We start from the raw sequence: 24,053 nt of genomic DNA, 5'->3' as shown, positions 1-24,053 counted from the left end.
CCCTTTGACAAGCAGAGAAATTGTTCTGGGGGTTTGTCATCCTTGACTATCCCAGTTTTAGAGACACTACATACTTGCCTGTTGAATTAAGACCACTTTGAGGGGCTGGGAAGGTGGTTAAGTGGTAGAGCGTTTGCCTTGCATGCATGAGGCCCTGGGTTCGATTCCTCAGCATCACATGAGCACAAAGAAAAAAGCCAGGAATGGCGCTATGGCTCAAGTGATAGAGTGCTAGCCTTGAGCTGAAGAGCTAAGGGACAGCACCCAGGCCCAGAGTTCAGGCCCCACAACCGGACCAAAAAAAAAAAAAAAAAGACCACTTTGAGTGAATAAAGATTCTTTTTTTTTTTTTTGTCAGTCGTGGGGCTTGAACTCTGGGCCTGGGCGCTGTCCCTCAACTCTTCAGCTCAAGGCGAGCGCTCTACCACTTGAGCTACAGCGCCACTTCTGGTTTTGTGGTGGTTTATTGGAGATAGGAGTCTCACGGTCTCTCCTGCCCGGGCTGGCTTTGAACCGCGATCCTCAGATCTCAGCCTCCTGAGTAGCTAGGATTACAGGCGTGAGCCACCAGCGCCCGGCCTGAATAAAGATTCTTGTACTTTTTGACATCTAGAAATTATTCAAACTCCTTGAGTGATTCCTGTCATTCTGTAAGATTTATTTATGTAGAAGGAACATGAAAAAATGTGTATGTGTATGTATATATGCACACCCATCCTGAGGTTTGAATTCACAGCCCGAGTATTCATTGTCCCTATTCTTTTTTTGTTCAAAGCTAATACTGTACCACTTGAACCATAGTTCCACTTCCACCTTTTTCAAAGTTACATGGACTTTCTTGCCCATGCTCATTTTGAACCTCTATCCTCAGATCTGAGCCTTCTGAGTAACCAGGATTACAGTTAGGAGCCACTAGCACCCAACTATCTTTTTCTTTTCAAAAAGTTATTCAAGTCAACTATTATTCCATATGAGAATCTTTTTGTTGTTGTTGTTCTTATTGTTGGGGGGCTTGAACTCTAGGCCTGGGCATTGTCCCTGAGCTCTTCAGCTAAAGGATAGTGCTCTACCACTTGACCCTCAGCGCTACTTCAGGTTTTCTGGTCGTTAATTGGAGAGATAAAACTCTCACAGACTTTCCTGCTTGGCCTGACTCTGAACCCTGATCCTCAGATCTCAGCCTCCTGAGTAGCTAGGATTACAGGTGTGAGCCATTAGCGCCAGGCATAAAAGACTTTTAATCATGAAGATTCTCATATGATGCTGGGCTCTGGTGGCTCACACCTGTAATCCTAGCTACTCAGGAGGCTGAGATCTGAGGATCGCAGTTCAAAGCCAGTCCATACAGGAAAGTCCATGAGACTCTGATCTCCAATAAACTGCCAGAAAACTGGAAGTGGCGCTGTGGCTCAAGTGGTAGAGCGCTAGCCTGAAGCTGAAGAGCTCAGGGGCAGCGCCAAGACCCAGAGTTCAAGCCCAGGACCGCCCCCCCCCCCGCCCCCCACACCAACCAAGGCCCAGAGTTCAAGCCCCAGGACACACACACACACACACACACACACACACACACACACACACACACACACACACACACACACACACACACACACACACACACACACACCAAGGCCCAGAGTTCAAGCCCCAGGACACACACACACACACACACACACACACACACACACACACACACACACACACACACACACACACACACACACACACACACCCTTTTATTCCCTGTCTTTCAAGTGTACACACACACACACACCCTTTTATTCCCTGTCTTTCAAGTACACACACATACTCTTTTTCTTTCAAGTACACACAGATACCCTTTTATTCCCTGTCTTTCAAGTACTTTCAAGTACACTCCTTTTTCTGTTATAGAATGTGCTTTTGAGCAAAAGAAGCAAACTGGTGTCTGAGAATAAAAATGCAAATATCTGGCCTTGGTTTTCCTCAACCAGCTTTGTGTGAGTGGCAAATAGGCTTGTCTATATGTTTGTTTGTTGGCCTGAAGCTAAATATTGAAATACTAGAGAATTGCGAGATGAGAATATTTGAAATTAGATATAAAATAAAACTATTATTCGTCATTAGTTTTGATACTTTCTTATGTTATCTGAAATGGATAAGGATTTATTTTCTAAAATCCAATGCTTTATTTTTTTACTTTTTATTTTGTGCTGATCCTGGGGCTTACTGTTCCTGATTTTTTAATTTTTACAATGGTAACAAAATTAAGGCAGGATGTAACTGTCATTCTACTTTTTTTCCCCGCTTTGGTGATGCTGGGCCTTGAACTCAGGATCTCTCTTTTCTTTTAATTATGTTCTTCAAATAGTTGTACAAAGGGATTTCATTTTAGCATGTCCATATATTATCATTTATGTGTATAGTACATCTTGGTTAGTTTCACCTAAGCAGCTTACTTTCTAGGCAAGTACTCTATCACTTTTGCCACAGCCACACCTCTCCTGCTGTGGTGCCTGTATTTTGTTTTTCTTTAGATTGATGGCAATAATTATGATCTTTTGAGTTTTGACTTTTTATTCATTGATTGAAAACCAAGATTGGGTCAGGTGCCGGTGGCTCATGCCTGTAATCTTAGCTATTCAGGAGGCTGAGATCTGAGGATCACAGTTCAAAGCCAGTCCTGGCAGTAAACTCCAGGAGACTCTTATCTCCAATAAACCACTCTAAAACCGGAAGTGGCGCTGTGGCTCAAGTGGTAGAGCGCTCGCCTTGAGCTGAAGAACGCAGGCACAGCACCCAAGCCGAGTTCAAGCCCCACAGAAAAAAAAAAAGGTTATTTATTGAATTTTATGTTCTTTTACTCACCAGAGTTTGAGAACATACTATACTAGGCTCTTAGAATAAAATGGTGACTGTAACAACAGTTCCTGCCTTCCCAGAGTTAATGCACTAGTGAATAAGTAATTATAGTGTGAGTAATTAGTGCTATGGTTGGGTGCTCTAGAAGTAGTTAGAAGGGCACTGTAATTGCTTGTTTTAGGGAAAAGCCATTTAAGGTGAAAGCTAATATGAGCACAAATTAACATAATGAAAAGCTGAGATTGAGAAGGATCCAAGCCTAGGGCCCTTTGGAGGAGTTGAAGTAAATTTGGTGTTTATTAACATATAATGTAAGAGGAGGAGTTAACAGAAAACTTGTACCAATCTGGAAGGCCTTCAAGCCCTGTAAAGGATTTTATCTTTTATCCTAAGGGTCATGGGAAGCCTTTGAAAGTTTTTGAATTGGAAAGTGATCAAACTTGATTTTAGGAAGTCCCTCTGGGCTGCAGGGGTTTTTGAATTTATTTGGAAATTGAGGGAAGAAATGTGGAAACAAAGAAAATTCTGCTACCATACATAGTGGAAAGACATGTACACACACACACACACACACTTTTTTTTTTTTTTTGCCAGAAAGCAATTATTTGTGGTATTTAGGCAGATGGAACAAAGCTTATAGATTTGACAGTTTCTTTAGGTCATTGGGTAGATGTATAATTCATGGAGATAAGAACTTGAGGGAAGGGCTGGGAAGGTGGCTCAGTGGTAGAGCACTTGCCTTGCATGCCTGAGGCCCTGGGTTCGATTCCTCAGCACCATATAAGAAAAAAGCCGGAAGTGGCACTGTGGCTCAAGTGGTAGAGCGCTAGCCTTGAGCTGAAGAGCTGAAGGACAGCGCCCAGGCCCAGAGTTCAGGCCCCACCACTGGACCCAAAAAAAAAAAAAAAAAAAAGAACTTGAGGGAAGAAATTAAGTTTGAGGATTTCTTAGAGGGAGATGGGATAAGTGAGAGACAAGAGATGTGTTCAGTTGAGATTGTTGAGTTCTTTTGTGTCTAGGTAGAGAAAAACTGAGCCTGCCCCTGAGTACATAGGTCTCAACCTCAGAAGAAGAGGTGATAGGTAGAGATTCATCAGATTGTTAAAGTATAAATGCTTAAAACAATATGAAGTACTTGAAACCTACCTGTATATCGTAGACGTTTTATAAATACCTGCTGATAGAATGCATGACTGAAAGTCACAAGAGTGTTTTTATGGGAACATGAATGTTGGGTCAATAGTCTGAGGAAACAATTCAAGGTTAGGTTGAATAAGAGGAACCTTATTCTCTAAAGGAGAATAAGGAGAAAAAGCCAAAGCAATTAGAAGAAAAGCAGGAGAAAGTGGCTGCCTGAGCCCAAAGGGGAAAGTGTGAAGAAGGGGGGCAGGGAGGGGGAGGAGGGAGGGAAGGAAAGAAAAGGCTACCAAAGTCAGAAGATCATAGAGATAAAGGCTGTTGCATTAGCATGCCTGGGGCCGAGGATTTCATTCTTAGCACTCAAAAAGATTAAAAGAAAAAGCTGAAAAGTGTTTTGGGGTCTTAGATTTATTCTTAAAGAATAAATCTTCTGGGAAGAGAAAGGTTTTATTGGTTTTTGAAGATCAGATTAAAAACATAATTGCTAAAAAAGAAACGTAATATACAGAGTATACAAATGGCTGAAAAAATTAAATAGCAAAATAACAATCCAGTTAAAAATGGGCCAGGAAATTAGACAGTTCTCAGAAGAAATACTGTTAGCTAATATATATAAAGGTATGTTCTTAGCTACTGAGGAGCCAGAGCAGGAAAATCCATGACTTTATCTTCTATGAACCACCAGAAAATGGGAAGTAGAGCTGTGGCTTAAGTGGTAGAGTGCTAGCCTTGAGCACAAAAGCTCAGATGTAGTGCCCACGCTCTGAATTAAAGCCCCAGGACTGGCATCAAAACAAAAAACAAGACCACAAAAACAAAACTACACCAAGATTCCATCAAGAAAATCAACAACAACAAATAAACTGTTGATGGGAGTATAAACTAATGTGATCACTGTGGAAATTAAATGACGGGTCCTCACAAAGCTATCGACCTATCTTATGACCCCACTATTCCACTATTGTATATATATTCCAAAGAGTATAAACTGATTTACAACAAAGCTACCTGCATGCCCATGTTCACAATAGGTAAACTGTAATCAGCTGAGGTATCCAGCAGCAGATGAATGAACAAGGACAATATGGTGCACATATGTTATATATGTCATGGACTGTTAATAGCCATGAAGAAAAATGAAATCATGTCATTTGCAAGAAAATGAATGGAATTGGAAAACATCATGTTGAGCAAGATAAGCCATGCTTAAAAAGCCAAAATGCATTTATGCTTATTTGTGGAAGTTTGGACATACATACATATGTTTGTATCATATACATATGTATGTATCTATAGACTTACCCACATATATATCATTGTATGTGTATATACGCATATATGTATATATTCTAACAATGAGATTGTTTAGGAGGCTGAGCCAGAGAAGAGAGGGAAAATGAAAGATGGGGGTGATGGTAAGTAATTTTAAATGCAATGTAACTGTCTGAAGATGATATAAGGAATCTCAGTGAAATCTGTTGGTCAATAAGGGTTGAAGGAGTGGGGAAAGAGAAAGCAATAGAGAAAACTATTCTGATTGAAATGTAGTAGATGCACCTTGAAAAAAAAAAGCAGCATTGGAAAGTAAGACTGTTGAGGGAATGGGTACCAGAGGGAGGGGAGAAGGTAAAGAGCGGGTATAAGGATGAATATTGTTCAGGTAGTTTATTTGTATGTTTGTAAATTCAACAGTGGAATCTTTGACTTTGTTTTAAGAAGGGGTAAGGTATGTAAGGGAGAATGATAGAAGAGATGAGTTTGATCAAGATACATTATGTACATTAACAAAATTTCACAACTAAGGTATGCTAATCAAAACAGAAACCTCAATAGCTGAGTGTTCAGGACTGAGGAAATGTAAACACAGAGAGGATAATTTTTTTTTTCCTTGTCGGTTGTGGGGCTTGAACTCTGGGCCTGGGCGCTGTCCCTGCGTTCTTCAGCTCAAGGTGAGCGCTCTACCGCTTGAGCCACAGTGCCACTTCTGGTTTTCGAGTGGTTTATTAGAGATAAATGTCTCATGGACTTTCCTGCCCCGGCTGGCTTTGAACTGTGATCCTCAGATCTCAGCCTCCTGAGTAGCTAGGATTACAGGCGTGAGCCACCAGCTTCCGGCTGAGAAAGGATAATTTTTATCTTTGGCTGGGGGAGATTTGTGGGGGAAAGGATGGTAGATGGGCTGGAACTAATGATGAACACACTAGATTGTGTGTGGTTTGTAATGTGGATGGGTTTGAACATGTTTAAATGCTGACTATTTACAAAGGTAGTCTTGCAGAGAGGAAGAGGGTAAAATTGCTGGTGAAGTTTTGCGATTTGCCTTAGGCCTTTCTTTTTTGAGCTAGAAAGATGAAGATAACTGCTTGCCTGTTTCTGAGTTTCACATTAGAAAACAAAAATTTTTTCATCTTTTTCCCCCATTAGCTGACAAGAGAAAAAATTTAATTACTAAAGTAGTACTTGGTTTCTTAAAAAATATTTTTTTTGGGGGGGGTCCGGTTGTGGGGCCTGAACTGTGGGCCTGAACGCTGTCCCTCAGCTCAAGGCTAGTGCTCTATCACTTGAGCCACAGTGCCACTTCGGCTTTTTTCTTTTTGCTTATGTGGTGCTGAGGAATCAAACCCAGGGCCTTATGCATATAAGACAAACATTCTACCACTGAGCCATCTTCCCAGCCCCTTAAAATGTTTTATAATATATAAGTAAGGGTCTGGGAATGTGGCCTAGTGGTAGAGTGCTTGCCTAGCATGCATGAAGCCCTGGGTTCCATTCCTCAGTACTACATAAACAGAAAAAGCAGGAAGTGGCCCTGTGGCTCAAGTGGTAGGTAGAGTGCTAGCCTTGAGCAAATGAAGCTCAGGGACAGTGCCTAGGCCCTGAGTTCCAGCCCTAGAACTGGCAATAAAAATAAAAAAACAACCCCAAAACAACAACAACAACAAGAAAAAAACAGAAATAAAAGGTAGAAGTTTAAAGTTTCTTTTATATCTCTAAAGATGTACCGCTGTTAATTTGTATATATCTAGTTGGGCTTCTAAATATAGAAAACTAGCATGTTTGCAAAAGGATTCATCATTTTTATTATTATTATTTTCTTCTTAAGGCTAGTGCTCTACCACTTGAGTACAACTCCACTTCCAGCTTTTAGGTGGTTAATTGGAGATCAGCGTCTCACAGATTTTCCTGCCTGGTTTGGCTTCGAACTTGGATTCTCAGATCTTAGCTTCCTGAGTATACAGGAGTCACCAGTGCTCAGCTTGCTTTATTAAAAAAAAAAAAAAGCTACACATTTTACTCTACAACAGGATTATTTTTACCCAATGTATTTAATATCTTCTATTACTATGATTTACTTGCTCATTGATGAGCCAGTCTTTTTTTGTTGTTGTTGTTGGTCATGGAGCTTGAACTTTGGGCCTGGGCACTGTCCCTGAGCTCTTCAGCTCAAGGTAAATGCTCTACCACTTGAGCCACAGCACCACTTCTACTTCTGGTTTTCTGGTGGTTAATTGGAGATAACAGTCTCATAGACTTTCCTTGCCCAGGCTGGCTTTGACCCACGATCCTCATCTCAGCCTCCTGAATAGCTAGGATTATAGGCGTGAGCTACCAGTGCCCAGATATTTGATGGATTTTGACAAATGTATTATAATATTCTGCAGACTTTAGGTTGCTCCTTAGCTTTACCTCTTGGTGTCCCAATGTTTTAGACTTCAACCATTCTAATACATATTTGGTGATCTGTTCATTTTTTATTTTGTAATTCTCTCATGATATGGGATTTTTTTAATTTTTAATTTTTTATTATTATAAAGGTGATATACAAAGGGGTTATAGTGACAGAAGTCAGGTAATGAGTACATTTATTTTTGGACAATCACAAAGATTTTTATACCAAAAAATTTTAAGTACTATTTTTCTTTTTTTAAATTTTTATTGTGATTAAATGATGACATAAATTTCACAAATTTCATAGTATTGTGAAATAGTGATACTTAAAGTCACAAACACAAACACATTCTACCCTTCATAAGGCAAATTGTCATTATCGTGGTCTATAAAGTTTGTGAATTCTAGTGACATATGCTTTTAAGCATCTTTTTTTTGGTTGGGGCTTGAACTCTGAGCCCGGGCATTGTCCCTATGCTCTTCAGCTCAAGTCTTATGCTCTACCTCTTGAGCCACAGTGCCACTTCTGGTTTTCTGGTGGGTTTTTTTGTTTTGTTTTGTTATTTTTTTGTTTTTTTTTTTTTTTGGGTCCAGTTGTGGGGCCTGAACTCTGAGCCTGGGCACTGTCCCTCAGCTCTTCAGCTCAAGGCTAGCGCTCTATCACTTGAGCCACAGCGCCACTTCCGGCTTTTTCTGCTATGTGGTGCTGAGGAATCAAACCCAGGGCCTCATGCATGCAAGGCAAGTACTCTACCACTGAGCCACCTTCCCAGCCCATCTGGTAGTTTATTAGAGATAAGAATCTCATGGACTTTCTTGCCCGGGCTGGCTTTGAACCTTGATCCTCAGATCCCAGCCTCCTGAGTAGCTGGGATTACAGGTATGAGCCACTGGTGCCTGGCTTAGAGCAGAAGTTTTTAATTTTTAATTTAAAGTCTTTTAGTTTAACTGGAGTCCAGCCTTATGAATCTTACTTTTGGTGATAAATATTTTAAGAGGTCATTGCCATGTTCACAGTCATTTAGATTTTCTCCTGTAGTATCTTATAAGAGTTTTATAGTTTTGTGTTGTACATTAATGTCTGTGGCTCTGTCTCTCTCTGTCTCTCTCTCTCTCACTAGTCCGGGGGCTTGAATTCAGGGCCTGGGCACTGTCCCTGAGCTTCTTTTGCCCAAGGCTAGTGCTCTACTACTTGAGCCACAGTGCCACTTCTGGCTTTTTCTGTTTATGTGGTGGTACTGAGAAATTGAACCTCCGGCTTCATGTAAGCATTTCACCACTGAGCCACATTCCCAGCCCTGTTCATCTCTCTTTTTCAGTTAATTTTTCTGAATGTCCTATATCTTACGAGTACTTCTGCTTTTTCTTTTTTCTTTCTCTGTCTTTTTTTTTGTTCCATGTACATGTCTAGTTGTTCAAACACCAATTATTGAAAAAAATCCTTTATCCATGGAATTGTCTCTCTTGGTCCAAGATGGATATGACTATGATTGTTTCTGGGCTTTCTATTCATTGCTTTGGTATGTTTGTTAATTCTGTACCACCCCTCCATTACTCTTTGTAGTAAACCTTGAAGTCTCCAGCTTTTTTTTTTTTTTTCTCGATATTATGCTGTTCTGTGTCTTCTGCCTTGTATACTTAGAACCACTTTGTCAAAGCCCACAAATAAAGGGCTGGTTACATCCCTTTTAGTAGTAATGTGAGTGGTAAAAATGCGAGCACTGAAAATTCCCAAGTGGGGGGCTGGGAAGGTCGCTTACTGGTAGAATGCTTGCCTTGCATGCCTGAGGCCCTGGGTTCAATTCCTTAGCACCACATAAGCAAAAAGAAAAAAGCCAGAAGTGGTGCTGTGGCTCAAGTGGTAGTAGCCTTGAACTGAAGAGCTGAGGGACAGCGCCCAGGCCCAGAGTTCAGGCCCCATGACCGGACCTCCCCCCCCCCCAAAAAAAATTCCCAAGTGGATCTAGAATGGTGAGCATGGAGGGGCAAGGGTGATAGGAATAGGTGACATTAATAACTGAAATTTTTGGAAGAGAGAAACACAGGAGTACCAGGGCCTAGACAACATTATCACTTCTATAAATACATTTGAGCTAAAATAAATTAATTTTGATAGTTCGTTGGAATAATGATAGTTATTATATACTTATATTGTCTTAGCTAAAATGATCTATAAGCCTTTATTCTTTATTTGTGCTTGAATTGGCCTGTAGTATTTTTAACTGTTGTTTAATTTTTGATTAGCTTATAGGCAGACATGTACATGCATACAGATTGAATGTTAATGAATTCTTCCCATGAGTGTGATATACTGCACTTGAAATTTATCTTCTAAACATCAGGTTAGGCTTTGATCTCATTCTTTGGGGAGTTTACATTTGGAATGACAGATATTATGTTGCAAATGATGGTCATAAACATAAAAGGAAATTTCCTGGGGTTTCTTGGAATAATTTTTATCTTTGACTTAAAAAATAAGATATAAAGAGAAAAACTTGTGCTCCTGTGCTTTCATTTCTGCTTTGGATACTGTGAAGCTAAAACATGGGACTAAGAGGCAAGCAAGTATCAGCAGGGAGCATAAGACTGCGGTTGATGAAGTAGTAAAAAAAGGTTCAGGGTCACTTTGAAGCTGCATATACACATGCTGTAAGATAGAACAGTCTTGTTGGGTGCCCGTGGCTCATGTCTATAAGCTTAGCTACTCACTTAGGTGGCTGAGATCTGAGGATTGCAATTCGAAGCCAGCCCAGGCAGAGAAGTCCCTGTGAGACTCTTTTCTGCAATTAACCACTCAAAAACCAGAAGGAAGCTGTGGCTCAAGTGGTAGAGCATTTACCCTTGAGCACAAAGAGACTCAGGGGACAGCACTAGGCTCTGAATTCAAGCCCTACAACCAACAACAACAACAAAAAAGATCTAGCAGTCTTAACCTATAAACTGTTTAATCCTAAATTGTGTGAGATTTGAAAGCCCAGCCAGCATTGTCTTGACTATCAACTAACATGTTTCCATAGTGTTTCGTTTTTTTTGTGTGTTTGTGTGTGTCAGTCATGGGGCCTGGGCACTGATCCTCTGCTCTTCAGCTCAAGGCTAGGGCTACTTGAACCACCTTCCCAGCCTCTTCCATAGTGTTTTGATTTTTTTACTATAATTTACTATTTACTATTTATGTGTTTGTATGTTTTGCATAGGGCCTTGTGTTTGCTAGACAAGCACTCTACCACTTGAACCATACTTTCAGCACACTATGTGCTACATCTCTTGTGGGAAAGCTCCTGGGGATTGAACTCAAGGCCTCACACTTGCTAGCTGGCATTCTACCACTTGAGCATCCAGTCCTACTTTTTACTGGTTAGTTTGGAAGTGGGGTCTAATGGACTTTCTACTTGGGCTGGCTTGATATTAAGATACTTCAGATCCCAGCCTTCTGAATAGCTAGAATTATAGACATAAAGCCACCAATAGTCTAGGAGTGTCACTTTTTTTTTTTTTTTGTCGGTTGTGGGGCTTGAACTCTGGGCTTGGGCGCTGTCCTTCAGCTCTTCAGCTCAAGGCTAGTGTTCCACTATGGAGCTATGGTGCCACTTCCGGTTTTCTGGTGGTTTATTGGAGATGAGTCTTATGGACTTTCCTGCCTGGGCTGGCTTTGAACTGTGATCCTCAGATCTCAGCCTCCTGAGTAGCTAGGATTACAAGCATGAGCCACTGGCGCCTAGCTTTTTTTTTTTTTTTGGTAAAACAAATCCAGTATATGAGAATCTGAACTATATAAATAGCAAATCAGTGATTTATTTTCACTTTACAGAGGGATTCATAGTTTTTAATTTAATGGGTTTCATTATGACATTTTCATACATGTATATAGGTATTTTCATTATATTCCTCCTTCTTTCTTGTCATAAAAATGACACAGGTGGAGGCTGGGAAAGTGGCTCAGTGGTAGAGCGCTTGCCTTGCATGCATAAGGCCCTGGGTTCGATTCCTCAGCACCACATAAGCAAAAAGAAAAAAAAAGCCGGAAGTGGCGCTGTGGCTCAAGTGGTAGAGCGTTAGCCTTGAGCTTCAGAGCTAAGGGATAGTACCCTGGCCCAGAGTTCAGGCTCCACAACTGGACCCAAAAAAAAAAAAAAATGACATAGGTGCTGGGCACCGGTGTCTCAAACCTGTAATCCTAGCTACTCAGGAAATCTCAGGATCCAGGTTCAAAGCCAGCTCCAATAGGAAAGTCCGTGAGACTCCTATTTCCAGTTAGCCATCAGAAAACTGGAAGTGGCTCTGTGGCTCAAGTGGTAGAGCACTTGCCTTGAGCTTAAGAGCTGAGGGACAGCGCCCAGGCCCAGAGTTCAACCCCCTTGACCAACCAAAAAAACAAAACAAAACAAAAAAACACTTAGGTATCTCTATTGTATACTGACTTAGATTCCTCTGGTCATATACTCAGGATTAATATAGCTGGATCCTATGGTAGTTTTAGAGTGTGTGTGTGTGTGTGTGTGTGTGTGTGTGTGTGTGTGTGTGTGTCCGTGTGTGTGTCCGTGTGTGTCCGTGTGTGTGTCTGTCTGTCTGTGTCTGTGTGTCCGTGTCCCCGAGTCTGTCCGTCTGTCCACCAGTACCAGGACTTAAACTCAGGGCCTCATGTTGTGGTTCATCTTTTTTTTTTTGCCAGTCCATGGGCTTGAACTCAGGGTCTAGGTGCTGTCCTTGAGCTTTTTTGCTTAAGGCTAGTGTTCTACCACTTGAGCCACAATTCTACCTGTCTTTTTGGTGTTTAATTGGAAATAAGAGTCTCACAGACTTTCCTGCCTGAGCTGGCTTTGAACCACGATCCTCATATCTCAGCCTCTTGAGTAACTAAGATTACAGGCATAAGCTTCCTGTGCCTAGCTCATTCATCATTTTTTTTTTTTTTTATCATGTCTGTGCTCTACTACTTGAGCCAAGCCTCCAGTTCTGGCTTCTTTTCTGGCTAATTGGAGATGAGAGTCTCTCAGTGGTTTGCCCAGGCTGGCTTTGAATCTCAATGATCAGATCTCTGCCTCCTGAGTATCTATGATTATAGTCGTGAGCCACAGGCACCCAGCTTTATTCTTAGTTTTTTGAGGAACTAAGAATATCTTTAGCTATTCTTTAAATATCTTTGAATATTTTCTTTGATGCTTTTTTTTTCCTTTCCTTTTTTTCCTCTGGAGTTAACTCCAGACCTTTCTAGGCAGTGTTGCACCACTTGACTTTAGTTATTTCATTCTGAAAAGATGACTACTCCTCTAACTCTTCCCCCAAATTATTTTATTGCTGTCATGTAGACAGTGACTTTGGATCAGATGAACTCTTGTTTTTGACCCAATATACAATTTCTTTTTATATGTTGGATCAGGATGGTAATGACTAGAAACATTTCATTTCAGTTTAATGGTTTGTTTAAAATATGTTCTAGAGCTATTATTAGGACATTTCACTGACTACTGTGGGAGATCCATATTCCCCAACTAACTTAAACAGGTTGATACCCATATTCACTAACTTACAGCCCATTGGGTGAATGAGTTGACTGTAATCAGCAATTATTCTCTCCCCCCTGCCTTTTCTCTCTCTTCTCTCTCCTCCCTTTTTTTCCTTCTTTCTCCTCCCTTTTTTTCTCCTTTCTTCTTCCCTCCTTTTTTTCCTCCCTCCCTTCCTGTGCTAGGGGTAGATTCAGGACCTTACTTAATTCTTTGATTTGCTAGATGGTTGTTACAGTTTTCTTGCTCAGCAAAGCAAGCATTGGACTGAGTGTGAAGGCTCCTGCCTCTAATCCCAGCTACTCAGAAGTCAGAAATCAGGATGATCATGATTCTCCTGGTTCTAGAACAGCCCAGCTAAGAAGTTAGTGAGACTCCTGTCCCAACCAGCAAGTGAGCATGGTGGTACATGCCTGTGATCCTAGCTGCTTCAGCCATAAATAGGATAATAAATGTCCAATACTCCTACATAAGGCCCTATGGAAAAATAGTTTTAAAGAACTTAATAGGGCTTTATTGCTTATAGTAATGCTTTCTGGAAAGGGTAAAACTAGTTCCAGAAATGTAATTTTTTTTTTAAGGTATTGAACTTTATCTTTCCTGTATTTAAGCCATACCTAAATTGATAGAAACTGTTAAAATTAGTGTTTTTTTAAAGGAACTTGGTGGTATGACTCCCAATATGTATTTATTTTAAGGTTTGACTTGCTTAATAAATTAGCTGTAACTGATGGTCACCACACACACACACACACACACACACACACACACACACACACATTTTTTTTTTTTTCTTGTCCTGTGGCTTGAACTCAGTGCTTGGGTCCTGTCCTTGAGCTTCTTTTGCTTAAGCCTAGTACTCTACCAGTTGAGTCACAGGGCCATTTCCAGCCTTTTCTATTTATGTGGTACTGAGGAATCAAACCCAGGGCTTCATGCATGCTAGGCAAGCACTCTACCACTAAGCCAGCCCCTCAAAGTAGAATGTAGATGTAATAAAAGAAAATTCTATAAGCATATCGCTTATCTTTTGCTGGTATTCTTGGAAACCATATTTCTGGTTGTTGAGTTGGCTTTTTCACATTATTTATTAGTAACTGTAAATAAACCATTACTTTGTGAAATAGCTATCCAAACTGAAATGTCTTCATACTGATGAATTTGAATTTATAGTAGCTTTAAAAAAAAATTATTACAGCCAGGTGTCGGTGGTTCATGCCTGTAATCATAGCTACTCAGGAGGCTGAAATCTGAGCATAGCAGTTCAAAGCCAGTCCAGGCAGAAAAGTCCGTGAGACTCTTTATCTCCAGTATACCACCAGAAAACCAGAAGTGGCACTATGGCTCATTGGTAGAGAACTAGCCTTGAGCTGAAGAGCTGAAGGACAGCACCCAGGACCACAGCTAAAGCTGCACAACCTAGGGGGAAAAATGTTTATTACAGAGGGGTTACATTTACAAGCATCAGGTAACAAGTACATTTCTTTTCATGGAGTGTCATCTGTTTCCTCATTCCCTCCCATTCCCTCCCTCCCATCTCCACCCATGAGTCATATAGTTCACTTTCATCAGTGACCAGTGTGTTCCACTGCTGCACTTTGTGTCACCCTTTGTCATTGGATTCTGTGCCCTCACTTCCCTTCCCACAAATATGCATGTAAATATGCCTTATATAAGGTAAAGAATACAGAGTCATCAGAAAAAACAAATAAGTTAAAAAACTCTTTTGTAGCTGGGCACTGGTGACTCATACCTGTCATCCTAGCTACTCAGGAGGCTGAGATCTGAGGATTGCAGTTCACAACCACCCCGGGCAGGGTTTATTGGAGACTCTTTATCTCCAGTAAACCACTAGAAAACCGAAAGTGGCATTGTGGCTCAAGTGATAAGAGTGCTCGCCTTAAGCTGAAGAGCTGAGGGACAGTGCCCAGGCCCAGAGTTAAAGCCCCACAACCGACCAAAAAAAAAAAAGTCATTTGTTTCCCTATCTTTGGAGTTCATATTATTTTGTATATATATGAAGAGGCACTTAGGCATTACACCTTTGTGATTTCTCTCCTAAGAATCTCCTCTTTTGGTCTCACTGAATGTGCGTATCTAGAATCCTGTGTAATTTGTCATATCATAGTGCCTTTTAGATCTAACGTCTACAGATCAGAGAGAACATGTTCCATTTGTCTCTCTGATCTTGGCTTACCTTAGTTAACATGATGTGTTCTAGTTCTGTCCATTTCCCTGCAAATGACATTCTTTTATTCTTTCTAATGGCTATGTAAAATTCCATTGTATATAGGTACCACATCTTTTGGATCCACTCATCAGGGCAGTACATTTTAATTTTTGTCTTTTTTAATATATATTTTTATTGTAAAGATACTGCACAGAGGGTAAGTCCATTTCCTATGGAGCATTGTTACCCCCTCTTTTGTTTTTCCCCTACCATCCCTTCCCTCCCCACTCCCCAACCCCTCTCACCCCCCCTCCACCCGCATAGTTGTAAAATTCGTTTTCAACATACTATCTTGTACATCTCATTGTTACAATGGGTCATCCTGTATCCATATTACAGCATTTTATTGTTTCCCTTCCTCTCCCCTGCCCAAATTAGAAAAATGTATATACAAGATCCAGGACACTGGAGTCAAATACAGTGACAACAGGAGTTGTACCATGGGAGAAAAACATACAAAGAAACAAAAAAAAAAAAAAACACATAGTACATTATAAGTACATTAAAAAGAACAGCAACAAAGATAAAACCTCTTGTGTCCCTATCTTAAGGTTCATTTTGCTTAGCATCAGGTTATATGGTCTGGCTTACTTCACTTAACAGCATTGAGATTCTACCTCATCCCAGTTAGAATGACTATAATCCAGAAATTCGATAACAATAGATGCTGGAGGGGATGTGGCTGAAAGGGAACTCTACTGCATTGTTGGTGGGAATGTAAACTTGTTCAATCACTTTGGAAAGCAGTATGGAGGTTCCTCAAAAGACTACACAGAGTTCCCTATGACCCAGCAGTCATTTACCCAGACAATCACAAACAAGGCCATACTAAAGCTACCAGCACAGTTATGTTTATCACAGCATTATTTACCATAACTAAGATATTGAACCAACCCAAATGCCCCTCAGTAGATGAATGGATCAAGAAGAAAATGTGGTGTGTACACACACATACACACACACACACACACAAATTGTGTACACACACACACACACACACACACGAATTCTGTGCCTCAGAAGAAAGAAAGAATGACACTGCCCCATTTGTTAGTAAATGGAAAGACTATAACTTCTGTTTGTAGACTTCTTTTTCTTTGGGGCATGAGGAGTACTGTGGTTTGAACTGACAAGTTTTTGCTTGCTAGGTAAGCACTCTACCACTTTAGCCATGCCTCCAACTTTTTTTGCTTCAGTTTTTCAAATAGGATTTCATTTCTTTTCATGGCTATCCTCAGAAAACAATTTTTCTGTCTCTGCCTCCAGTGTAGCTAGGATTACAGGAACAAGTCATCATTCCAAGCTTGTTTCTTGCTACTCATCTATTTTGGGGCATCTGGATTGTTTCATATGTTGGCTATTGTGAATAGTGCAGCAGTGAACATGGATGTGCAGGTGTCCTTATCATATCCTGGCTCATAATGCTCAGGGTAAATGCCTAGGAATGTTGTGGCTGGGTCATAAGGAAGATCTATGTTTAGTTTTTTTTTTTTTTTTGGTTTGTTTTTTTTGTGTGTGGGGGGGGTCCAGTCACGGGCCTGAACTCTGGCCTTGGGCGCTGCCCCTCAGCTCTTCAGCTCAAGGCTAGTGCTCTACCACTTGAGCCACAGCGCCACTTCTGGCTTTTTTCTTTTTGCTTATGTGGTGCTGAGGACTCGAACCCAGGGCCTCAGGCATGCAAGGCAAGCGCTCTACCACGGAGCCACCTTCCCAGCCCCTATGTTTAGTTTTTTGAGGAACCTCCAGACCACTTTCCAGAGTGGTTATACTAGCCTATATTCTCAACAGCAGTGCAGTAGGGTTCCTTTTATCCCATATCCTCAAACAACATTTGTTGTTATTCAAAATGTTGGCCAATCTAACTGGAGTGAGTCAGAGTTGTTTTATTTGCATTTCCTCTATGGCTAGGGATGATGAGCATTTCCTCATGTGCTTCTTTGCCATTCTTACCTCTTCTTAGCTCCTCCTCTTCTTAGCTCCCTTGTCCACTTAGTAATTTGTATATTAATTTTGGGGTTAGTTTCTTGATCTCCTTGTGTATATTGGATATTAGGCCTTTGTCGAATATATTTAGTAGCTTTTTTAAAACCACATATGACATTTTATTTATTTATTTATTTTTTGGTCCAGTCGTGGGGCCTGAACTCTGGGCCTGGACGATGTCCCTCAGCTCTTCAACTCAAGGCTAGCGCTCTACCACTTGAGCCACAGCAGCACTTATGGTTTTTTCTTTTTCTTTTTTTGCTTATGTGGTGCTGAGGAATCGAACCCAGGGCCTCATGCATGCAAGGCAAGCGCTCTACCACTGAGCCACCTTCCCAGCCCCACATATGACATTTTATTGACATGATAATTTGCTAGGATCTCTGGTGCATTATATAGTAGCTTTTTTTTTTTTTTTTTTGGTCCGGTCGTGGGGCCTGAACTCTGGGCCTCGGCGCTGTCCCTCAGCTCAAGGCTAGCGCTCTACCACTTGAGCCACAGCGCCACTTCCGGCTTTTTTCTTTTTGCTTATGTGGTGCTGAGGAATCGAACCCAGGGCCTCAGGCATGCAAGGCAAGCGCTCTACCACTGAGCCACCTTCCCAGCCCTATATAGTAGCTTTTTGATGGATGAATTCTAATTGGGGGTGGTAAGTATTTAGTCATGTTACTGAAATCTTGTTCATTGAACAAGATTCTACTTACTACTTAATATTTGTAAGTGCTAACTTGTGCAAGAAACTGAAGGCTATAGGTACATAATAAGTAACATTTGAAGTATTAAAAATGGGCTTAGGTTCTGGTGGCTCATGCCTATAATCCTAGATATTCAGAAAGCTGAAATCTGAGGATTGCTTTTCAAATCCAGCCTGGGCTGGAGTGAGTCTGTGAGACTCCTACCTCCAATTAATCGCAAATGAAACTGAAGGTAGAGCTATAGCTGAAATGGCAGAGCTCTAGTCTTCAGCAAAAGCAGTTCGGGGAATGCTCCCAGGTCCTGAGTTCAAGGCCCAGAACTGGCCCCCAAAAATATAAACAATGGCTTGATTATAAAAGAGTGTACCACAGAGGTAAGGTATAAACAAGCATTAAATCAAACTGAAGACTATGTTTATCTAGTAGCTTTTTCCCCCCATATAGTTTTGTGGGTTTTTTGTTTGTTTTTGTTTTTGTTTTTGCCAGTCCTGGGTCTTGAACTCAGGGCCTGGGTACATTCCCTGAGTCCTCTATGCTCAAAGCTTTACCACTTTAGCCACAGTGCCTAGGAATTGAACCCAGGGCGTTATGCATGCTAGACAAGCACTCTACCACTAAGCCACATTCCCAATCCCTCCCATATAGTTTTGTAATACATAAATTTAAATAAAGTGTTAATATTGAAAGGCTTTAAATGGCAAGGTACAGAGTTTATGGTTGGAACCAAAATAGTTTTGAGCAGCGGATATTGATAAAGAGGTAGAATTTTTTTAAAAGCTTAACTATTAAAGATACTTCAATTTCTTATGTGGGAAGTGCTACATAAAAGTTATATTGAATAATATTCCTCTTTATTACAGATTAGGCAGTACTTAATGTCCCGTGCATAGATTAGTAAACTGACTCATTAAATGGCTTTTTTCCCCCCACTTTTAGGTTGTAAAGTGATTGATTGGTTTTACAAGCAGGATTTATGAACATCTGTTTCTCCATTGAATGAAGTTTTAGGCTATCTATAAGGCTCATAGCCAGGCAAGCACTATTCCTAATATATACATGTAAGTATATATGGTTAATAAGGGTTACGTGAGAGCTGAGACTAATGTTATTTGGATCTTAAGTGTAATGCAAAAGGTTAATGAATGAAAAGCATAAAATAAGCCTCATCTGTTAAGAAAGTAAATACAAATGAAAAAATAAGAGAAATAGACAAGATAGTATAGTGATAATTTAGGAAATTTAAGTTATTAGTTGACTGATCATATTTCAATGGGCTATGACACATTGTGTTTTGTGCTCAAATAATTTGTAATATAATTTGCTGGATGGATGAAGAGTTGCATAGGATGGGGTATGTTGGAAGGGGTGTAACCGTACCTCTTCCATGCCCTGTCCAGGCACACCATCTTCCAGGAACCTTCATATCTACAGTTACCAGGAAGATCCTGATACCTGTCATTTTAGGTTGTCATGAGGACTTAATTTCATAGTTATGATTAAAGCATGGATAAGTGTGTACAAATGTGATTGGACCAAAAAGGGTTTGATTTAATGCTAATAGACTGAATGGGAAACCCCAGCAAGGCCTGCCTGTTCAGATTCTTCTTGGGCTGTTTGTTCAGTGTTCCTCCTGGGTAGGGAGCAGGTTTGTTCAGTGTTCCTCCTGAGTAGAGAGCAGGTCCCCTTCTGAAATGAGTGCCTGCTATCTCCATCTAAAGATGGGAAAATTTAGAGTATATTTTTGGTTTTGAAGTTTCTGTGGTTAGACTTGGGGTGAAAAGGATAAAAGCATCCGTGAAAGGCAAGCAAGAAGGTCAGAGAAAAGCTTGCTTACTGTGGTTTATGGTGAACCATTTTTGTCACTTAGGGAGAGAAGCTATGGGAATAATGAGCCAGGAACTATGGGGAAAAAAATCAAAACATGTATTATATTGTTAGAGATGCTCATGTATATTGTCAAACATAGCATCAAAATTGGTGCATTATAAATTTTGTATTGGGCTGTTTTATATTTGGACACTAATGAATTCTGTTAGGGATAAATAATATATTAGATGATTTACATTTCTAAAAAACTGGACTAAAAGTTGAGGTTTCTGAAGCTTTAATCTAGGACCACTTAGTCAATAAGGTTTTGAAAATTTCCTTACAAAAATAATTTGTGTCTCCTAGAACAACTAATATATGCAAATAAAATTTTTTATTTTAAAAAGGAAAAAAATCATTTAAGCCTGGAGTTGGTGGTACATGCATGCCTACATTCCACCTGTAATTGCAGCACTCAGGAAGCTGAGGCAGGATAGACTAGCCTGTGCTGATAGTGAGGCCTTGTCTCCATTAAACACAACTTAAATAATTTGTTTTCATTTAGGTGTTCACATGCCTCCCAGTGCTTCCTATATTAAAATTCATGTAAATCTCCAAATCTAAACACCTAATGAATTTTATTTTCTGTGATTTTTAAAAAAATATACATGCCTTAAAAAAATGTCCAATTAAATTTTGACTCTTTTTTCTTCAAAAAAGGAAAGTAATGTGTCAGTTGGTAAATTTTTGGGTTGCCTGACTGATGCCAGTGCTTGGTTAATGGTAGATATAGGAAAGAGCAACAGTTCTGTTTCTGATTGGTTCTGGACAAATTTTAAAGTGCTTTTAATTAAATTGTCCACAGTTAATTTGACTTCAACCCCATCATGTCTTTCTGTTAAGACAATGATGAAAAAACTCAACAATACATTTCCTTTTGGTCACATGTATGAAACTGGAAGAATTCATTTTCTGTTAAAGTCTTGTGTGTTCCCTAGGTTTGCAGCCTACCAAGTGCATGTTAACACATGAATAATCCAGATGGCTAAGCTGTTGGAGGATATAAAACCAAACTTGTTTCAGGAATCTCCATTGATCCACTTTCTTCATCTTTGGATAATATCCATTCTAATTAGTAGTGACTGTCTCAATTTGTCTTAAATTTAATTTTTAACTGCATGTTTTCTTGATTTTTACCTTAGGTTACAAAATGTCCTATGCTTGAGATCTACAGACAACATGTCCTACAGGAACTAATCAGTGGTCTTTCATCTCCTGGAGATACATTAGAAGCATAAATATGGTGCCAAAGGAACTCCTTATCTTTCTCTGACTACAGTTTATTTGGACATACTTTTGTATTTGAAGAGAGGCATACAAACTGAGGTTACTCATTGTGCAAAGACTCTGTTGTATAGGATCATGGACCATCCTGGTAGGGAAAAGGATGAAAGACAACGAACAACTAAACCCATGGCACAAAGGAGTGCACATTGCTCCCGATCTTCTGGCACGTCATCATCCTCTGGGGTTCTCATGGTGGGACCCAACTTCAGGGTTGGCAAGAAGATAGGGTGTGGTAACTTCGGAGAGCTCAGATTAGGTAAGAACTTGGTTGTGTCCTTTGCTTCCATTAGCTTCAATAACAATAAGTTTCAAGACAAGTAATTTATAACTCTATGGCCAGTTTCTCTTTAAGTAGAAACAAATGGCATAAGAAATGAAGAATTTGTGGAATAGGCTGTAGTAATTTTTAATCATAATTTTATTGTCCAAGGTTCATTTCTCTTCTCTCTGTGCTTTTTTTAAACTTTCCACTAGTTCTGCGATTTTGTGATACCAGGAGATTTGTTTGCAAATTCTGATATAGAAGGTTTGATGTAGAACCTGAATTTGAGTTTTTAACAAATTTTCATGTAATGCAGATGAGTTTGATTCTTTTAATTCTTTTTATTTTAAAAACTATGGATCACCTCACAAATTTATGTATCATTTTTGTACAGGGGCCATGCTAATTTTCTTGCATCATTTCAGTTTTAGTATATGTGTAGCATGGTTGTTTGATTCTTGAGTTACAGTTGAAGAAGGGACTAAGCCAGGAATTGGTGATGGCCACTGTTAACACCAGCACTCTTACTACTTAGTGAAAACACTGTCTCAAAAAAAAAAAAATTCAGATTCTACCCCTGGAAGAGGAGTAAATCTTTACTCAGTAATTTAGTTAGAGAGATTTTCCAGTGCATACTACTTGCTTTTCTCCTAGAGTTCTCAACATTAGGATTGAGTTAAAACTCCAAGAAAAATTTCTGCATTTTTACTTCCCAACCAAAAAATTTGCTATTTCAGGTTTGATTTTATGTGTAAGATGATGAATCATAACACATACCAACATGTTTAAAGATTGGAGATGGAGAAGGCATAGTAGGTAATTATATAATGGGCCACTCTACTTGAGAAGAGAAAATGAAAGACTTTTTTGTCGGTCATGGTTCTTGAACTCTGGGCCTGGGTGCTCTCCTTGAGCTGAAGAGCTCAAGGCTAGCATTCTACCACTTGAGCCACGGCACCACTTCCAGTTTTCTGGTGGTTAATTAGAGATAAGAGTCTCACGGACTTTCCTGCCCGGGCTGGCTTTGAACTGGGATCCTCAGATCTCAGCCTCCTGAGTAGCTTGGATTACAGTATTGAGCCACCAGCACCAGGCATGAAAGACTTTATATAAAGTGATCAGCTTATGGAATGTGCATAGGTCTCCTTGTAGGCTACAGTATTTCCTTCAGCTATTGAATCTATAAATTATAAATACTCATTGTAAGAAGCTTTGGCTTTTGGATGAGTGGGAAGAACGGAACATGAAATTAATACTGTTTCATACCTCTGTTACTTCTGATGATCTTGCAAAAGAAGAAGGAAAAACCATCTGATTACCTGTAGAGAGCTCTGGGGGAAATGTCATTATACTAAACAGCACTGGGTACAGAATTAAATTTAAGGATGCTTACAATGAAGGCTAGCAACCTGGAATTGGACCTGACTAGGATAATGAAAGGCTCTTTCTATTTAGAGATATGTTCATGTTCGAGTTAGGAAAGCCAGCAGATGCTACTGAGAATAGGAGTAAGATGTGTAATTTCACACTGCATGACTTCCTAGCAACTACTCAGTTGCTTTGGCAACAAGTTTTGCAAACATTCATTTATGTAATGGTTTTACTTTGTTTCAACATCACAGTACTACAAGCATCAAAGAGATGATGGAATAAACATCTACAAAATTATTGCTGAGAGATAGTTTGTAATGTGTATAAACTTGTACATTCTCCTAACAACAGATAATTGTTTAAATTCTGTGAAAGTGAAGAAAAACCTTGGATAGTGAATAATCACTGGAGGCTAAGGTTATACTAACAAGTTTACATGAAAATGGAAAAATCCACTCAATTAATAGGATAAACTTGTGGTTCATTTATACTTTAGAATATGTATACATTAGAGGATGTTTTGTTTTTGTTTTTAGTCTTCTGTGTTGCCCAGATTGGCCTCAGACTCACTATGTATAACCCAGTATGTAATCGACTATGTAAACCCACTATGTAATCCATTCTCCTGCCTTTCCTCTTGAGTGTTGGGAATGTGAATGTTCACTACCATGCTGTACTGATATTTGTCGTTTTATTGTTGTTTTTTTTTGTCAGTGATGGAGCTTGAACTCTGGGCCTGGGCATTGTCCCTCAGCTCTTCAGCTTAAGGCTAGCGCTCTACCACTTGAGCCACAGTGCCACTTCCACTTCCAGTTTTCTGGTAGTTAATTGAAGATAAGAGTCTCACGGACTTTTTTTTTTTTGGGGGGGGGGGGGTCTGGTTGTGGGGCCTGAACTCTGGGCCTGGGCGCTGTCCTTCAGCTCTTCAGCTCAAGGCTAGCACTCTACCACTTGAGCCACAGCGCTACTTCCAGCTTTTTTCTTTTTGCTTATGTGGTGCTGAGGAATCGAACCCAGGGCCTCAGGCATGCAAGGCTAGCGCTCTACCACAGCCATCTTCTCAGCTCTCTCACGGACTTTCTTGCTTGGGCTGGCTTTGAACTGCAATACTCAGATCTCAGCCTCCTGGTAGCTAGGATTACAGGCGTGAGTCACCTGCGCCCGGCTGATATTTCTCATTTTGACTTGCTGTGTTATTTTTTTTCCAGTCC

General features: G+C 40.1%; 1 protein-coding gene and 1 pseudogene across 3 annotated transcripts in view; one reads left to right on the top strand and one right to left on the bottom strand.

The window, feature by feature from the left end:
- Positions 1-24,053, top strand: part of Csnk1g1 (casein kinase 1 gamma 1) — a 158,704-nt gene that overhangs the window by 45,586 nt on the left and 89,065 nt on the right. For 2 of the 3 annotated variants that reach the window (XM_042687714.1, XM_042687711.1), the window contains one exon: positions 21,065-21,465. In XM_042687714.1, coding sequence (XP_042543648.1) covers positions 21,285-21,465 — 181 coding nt within the window. In that variant the 5' untranslated portion in view covers positions 21,065-21,284. Of the gene's footprint in view, positions 1-18,992; positions 19,115-21,064; positions 21,466-24,053 lie in introns of all 3 variants that reach the window. The other variant, XM_042687713.1, reaches the window with a different exon arrangement.
- LOC122114726 lies at positions 21,821-21,914 on the bottom strand (annotated as a pseudogene).

The sequence above is a fragment of the Dipodomys spectabilis genome, unplaced genomic scaffold (assembly GCF_019054845.1).
Source record: "Dipodomys spectabilis isolate Male_0828 unplaced genomic scaffold, ASM1905484v1 ptg000108l, whole genome shotgun sequence".
Classification (NCBI taxonomy): domain Eukaryota; kingdom Metazoa; phylum Chordata; class Mammalia; order Rodentia; family Heteromyidae; genus Dipodomys; species Dipodomys spectabilis.
Note: the sequence above shows the minus strand (reverse complement) of the source record. Positions and strands in the feature narration are given on the sequence as shown.